General features: G+C 37.2%; 2 protein-coding genes across 7 annotated transcripts in view; one reads left to right on the top strand and one right to left on the bottom strand.

The window, feature by feature from the left end:
- Positions 1–1381, top strand: part of LOC125046248 — an 11508-nt gene extending 10127 nt beyond the window's left edge. For all 6 annotated transcript variants that reach the window (XM_047644020.1, XM_047644021.1, XM_047644018.1 and 3 more), the window contains exons 5-6: positions 150–277; positions 976–1381. In XM_047644020.1, the coding sequence (XP_047499976.1) occupies positions 150–277; positions 976–1029 (182 nt within the window). In that variant the 3' untranslated portion in view covers positions 1030–1381. The remainder of the gene's footprint in view (positions 1–149; positions 278–975) is intronic.
- Positions 1382–2009: 628 nt separating this feature from the next.
- The window catches only part of LOC125045849 (isoleucine--tRNA ligase, mitochondrial-like), a 12457-nt gene continuing 9466 nt past the window's right edge, over positions 2010–5000 (bottom strand). The window contains exons 14-19 of the mRNA XM_047643380.1: positions 4856–5000; positions 4264–4370; positions 3951–4096; positions 3582–3763; positions 3279–3363; positions 2010–2912 (exon numbers count right to left, since the gene is read on the bottom strand). The exon at positions 4856–5000 is cut by the window's right edge and continues 75 nt beyond it. Coding sequence (XP_047499336.1) covers positions 2779–2912; positions 3279–3363; positions 3582–3763; positions 3951–4096; positions 4264–4370; positions 4856–5000 — 799 coding nt within the window. The 3' untranslated portion in view covers positions 2010–2778. The remainder of the gene's footprint in view (positions 2913–3278; positions 3364–3581; positions 3764–3950; positions 4097–4263; positions 4371–4855) is intronic.

Raw genomic sequence — 5000 nt, 5'->3', positions numbered from 1 at the left:
TGCCAATCTTCTTCCTCCCAACCTTCCCACTCCCCAAACGCCCTTTCCCAACGCCCTTACCTTTCTCCTCCCCCTCCCTCCCCTCTCACCAACCCCCATGCAACACACTCGCAACAAATAACCTTGCGCTTAATCCCCCTCTCCGCCAGTGATGTCCTCCAGCACGGCCCCCATAGTGATTGGAATCATGTTACTGGTGGTGGCAGTCGGTGTCGTCGGCTTCGTTGTCTACGGCAGGAAGAAGCGCGACCAAGGCGTGCCGGTCGAGAGCGAAGAGGTTAGTTGTTACAAGTACATGGTGGGAATAGCAGTGATAGTGGTAATGATGATGATGATGATGATAATGATAGTGGTAATGGTAATGGTGTTAATGTTATTGATGATGAAATGATGGTGGTGATAATAATGATAATAATGATGATATTGGTCAATGTGGTGGTGGTGATGATGACGATGATAATGTTAACGATAATGATAATGATGATGATATTGATGGCAGTGGGGATGATGATAAGATGTATATATCTTTGTGATTGATCGCTATTTGACTATAGCGTGTCATGTCTTCCATTGCAGATAAAACAACTTGTTAATAAATAAGTAGATAAAGAAACATTGCATAAACACACACACACGCACAGACACACACACACACACACACACACACACACACACACACACACACACACACACACACACTCACACACTCACACACTCACACACTCATACGCTCATACACTCACACACTCACACACTCACACACTCACACTCACACACTCACACACTCACACACTCACACTAGCACTCACACTCACACTCACACATACACACATGTATATAAAAGGAAGTATCCATCATCTGCTGCTATTTGCATATTACACTTTATAAAAAAAAAAATAAAACACATTTGCTGTTATAAACTTTAAAGAGGGAACATAATGAAGTCATTAACTTACATTTCCTCATGCATTCTAGGTGGAGAAGCCGACCCCAGAGAGTGAAAATCTTCAGGATAAAGAAGTTGTTTAATTTTTATGTTCTGTCTCAAGGTGTTGAGGCAATGACGTCATGAATGTCAAGACGTCATGCATATTACATGACATGACTAAAGTTGGTGACGTCATGAAAGTTAAGGCATCGTTAAGCTTATGATGTCATGAGGACTATGAACTAGTAAAGGCTTTGAAGAATATTAGGTTGATGACGTAAAGAAGGCTGCGGCGATATTGTTATTAATGTTGAGATATGCATCTGTTTGCATAGTATGTGAGAAGTCACCGGTAATTTTTATTACATGTTACATAGTCTTATGCCATATGAATATCTGTTTTTAAATATAAGATTGTGAAAATAAACTTTTATAATAAATACATGAAAATGTCTCAAACTTTTTGTCTAACCTGCATTTCTGACCGCTGGACATTTATCACAACCTAAACCAAACCTTCTTCTTTGAACTCTCTTTTATTAATTAATCTCAAGCATTGCTTATAATATCCCACATGCTCTCAAGCCTAATATGAAACTAACTTTTTATTAATAGCTATGCAGGATAAGTAAAATACATGCAAACTCAATATCATGCACTCACATATGCACACATACATGCACACACAACACATATGTACATGCACACCCACACCCACATGGACACACACACACACACACACACACACACACACACACACACACACACACACACACACACACACACACACTCACACTCACACACACTCTCACACTCACACACACTCTCACACTCACACTCACACACACTCTCACACTCACACACACTCTCACACTCACACACACTCTCACACTCACACACACTCTCACACTCACACTCACACACACTCTCACACTCACACACACACTCACACTCACACTCACACTCACACTCACACTCACACTCACTCACTCATTCCCTCCCTTACTGCTGCTCTTGACTTACGATATACAAATATACTCACATATTTAAATAGGCTTTGTCAAAGTCAAACACCTTTAAAATTATTGACATTTATTTTAACTCTCAAAAATAAAAATACTATTTACAGGAGATTTAAAAGGACATAATCTGAAACAACTATATATCAATTTCATGTATGTGTATGCATATACATATTATTTCATTATGCAACTCAATTTCATGACATCACACACAAACATTTTAGGAATATTAATTTTGCTATCTCTCACGGTAACTTCAAGAGTATATTCCCTTCCAAGAACTAAATTCTGGCTCAACTTTGTCCTTCTCCACAGCCAAGAATAAAGCTTGCTCTTAAGATATCATGATGAAGAGGAACTTTCCTTTCTTAGATTGACAACCTATACTTCTTTTTACTTGTGTTCCACAATTAGTGACTTTTGAACATATTTGTTTCTACATATTTAAACATTAATAAAGAAGTTGTAAAACTGATTCCGATTTTGGTGTAAATATAAATCATCTATTAGTAGCCATATAATGGAAAATTGACTAAATATGCAGCAGCTGAGCTTGCATAAATCTGAGAAAATCACAGAAAGATCACTAGAATCATTAGTCACTCACGGGAGGTGAAAAGGTTCAAATCCTTCACCCAGAGCAACTCTCATGGATACATATTTTTTTCAATGACTTTTTTTTAAGTTTCCCTTCAGCCTGCCAAAACTCATCTTTCATAAGTACAAAATTATATCACAGAGACACGATATTATCATGAACTACTTTCTTTACCTTTTTTTTCACTTTCTTTAACAACCAAAGCTTTTGATTCAGCTTGCACCCTGAATCTACCAAGATGAGGAGATGGTATTCTTACACCTCACACACAGTTCCTCCCCAGCATCTGCTGTATACTTGCGACACCTCAGGCATTTTTCTCCGGTGGATATTCCTGTTTCCAGTGAGAATCCGTCTCTTCTTTCTGAAATTCATTATTGAAATACTTATAACAGATGACATAATAGGATGCAGATGGAAGAGGGAAGGCAAAAGAGGAAGATGAAGAAAGGAGGAAGAAGCTAAGAAAAGAAGACTAACTTAATTCAAAAATCATGGTTTATGGTTTATGAATTACTAGGTGAAAAATCATTGCATAATAGACTATAGATAATTTTCTTTATGATATCAAAGAAAAAAAATAAAACAAACTTGAAACACACCAATCTACCTTACAATAATGAAATTCTGAAATTCTAAAATCAAACTCACACTTAAAGTTAGCCTTAACACAAACACAGTTATTCAGAATGCCTTTAAGCTAGAGCCCCTTAATATACTTGCAACAAACCTTCATCGGGAAGAAGGAAAACTCTTGAAACCATGAGCAATTCACAAAGGCCTGAATCAATTGCATCCTTGTGTCCCTGAAGAAGCTGAAAGAATTAAGGACATTAATAAGCAACATATTAACTAATTAAGTAGCTATCACACTTTTGGGGATAACTAATTTTTTAAATAATGATTGTACTGTCAATTATCTTTTTTCAACATTTATGTTAAAATATGGAAAGTTTTGTATATAATCATAATAGTAACAAAAAAATATACATATATAAATAACAATTTTCCTAATAAAAGTATGATATCATACCATGAGTGCCTCTAACATATCTCCACCGGCTGTGACTGTGACCTGCACATTGTGGTTCACATTGGGATGACATCTGAAGAGTTTGTCACGCACTTCGAGACACCTTTCTATCCTGCTTGCCAGTTCTGGTTGGTCCCAGGAAGCAGGGAGACCATTATACACTTGGTGGAACACGTGCCAAGCTGGGAAGTAGCAATACATCTTGCAATGTTTTCAAAGACAGCAAGAAATGAATGTGAATTATGACCTTATCCCTGTATACTTTTAATCAGTTATATCAGATTACATCCACATACCTGCAGGCACACAACCACACCTATATATGCAAATATTATAAGCATCTACAAAAATAAAGATTTGTCACTTTACATCTCTTATTGTGGTGATGAAGGGCAACCTCCTCAACCAGATGGGGCAGGACTGGTGCCAGGGACAGAAGGATATGGTGCAGCAGGTGGTGAAGCACCAAGAGAGCAGACATGCGTTTGCTGCTCAGCCGACTCTCACAGTAAAGTCTTGAGAATCAAAAAATATGTAACTTGTATATGAATTGTACAGCTGCCAACATCTGATATGTGAATCGGTCACCCAGTTTTACACAATCTTAAATTATATGCTTTTCCCAATACAGTAAAGTATTATATGTATGTGACATCATATGACAAGAATTGACAGTGCTTACCGATCTTTGATGATGGAGAAGTAAAAGGCTGAGACATTAGAATTAATAAACGCAAGAGAAGTAGCTGCAACACGGTGATACTCAAAATTATCATAATGCTCCCAAACCTGCAAAGGTCAAACATCATTAGTTACTTATACATTTGCCAGTCCAAAATTAAGTTGTAAAGATGAAATACATTAATGGTGTTTTATAATGACTAAATAACAACAAAATACAAAATATAGTTTCTTGACATGGATGACAGGACTAGAGACCACAAACAAATTAGAAATTACCTCATCAATATCTCCTTGTGTTAATAGGAGTATGCCATATATGTATTCATATTTACTTTTTCAGTACACAAGAACTATGGTATGAAGTTGTAATTCATCCAAAAATAAAGGAAACTTTACCCCAAGAACAATAAACTGACTATAAAAAACAAAGATGAAAACCTCGTACTTTCACATTCTAAAATACCCATTAACTACTGTACATGTTTTCTTTTCACCATGAACAATTGAGGTCTTCCTTAAAATGGCTCCAAACAAACTGCCTTAAGAATAAACCCTTTGCACAAACAAGCCTGCGGTTTCCCTCTACTAACTCTCTCAATGTGTCCTTTCAAGAGATGAAGCATATATTGGTCGACTGGCTTGAGGTCAGCTACAGGAAGGCTATGTTCACAGGGTTGGTAGTCACCCAAGGAAGCCAGCAGGAAACGCAACACCGCTCGCACCTTCTGGACAGAC

Source organism: Penaeus chinensis, chromosome 38, assembly GCF_019202785.1.
Source record: "Penaeus chinensis breed Huanghai No. 1 chromosome 38, ASM1920278v2, whole genome shotgun sequence".
Classification (NCBI taxonomy): Eukaryota; Metazoa; Arthropoda; class Malacostraca; order Decapoda; family Penaeidae; genus Penaeus; species Penaeus chinensis.
Note: the sequence above shows the minus strand (reverse complement) of the source record. Positions and strands in the feature narration are given on the sequence as shown.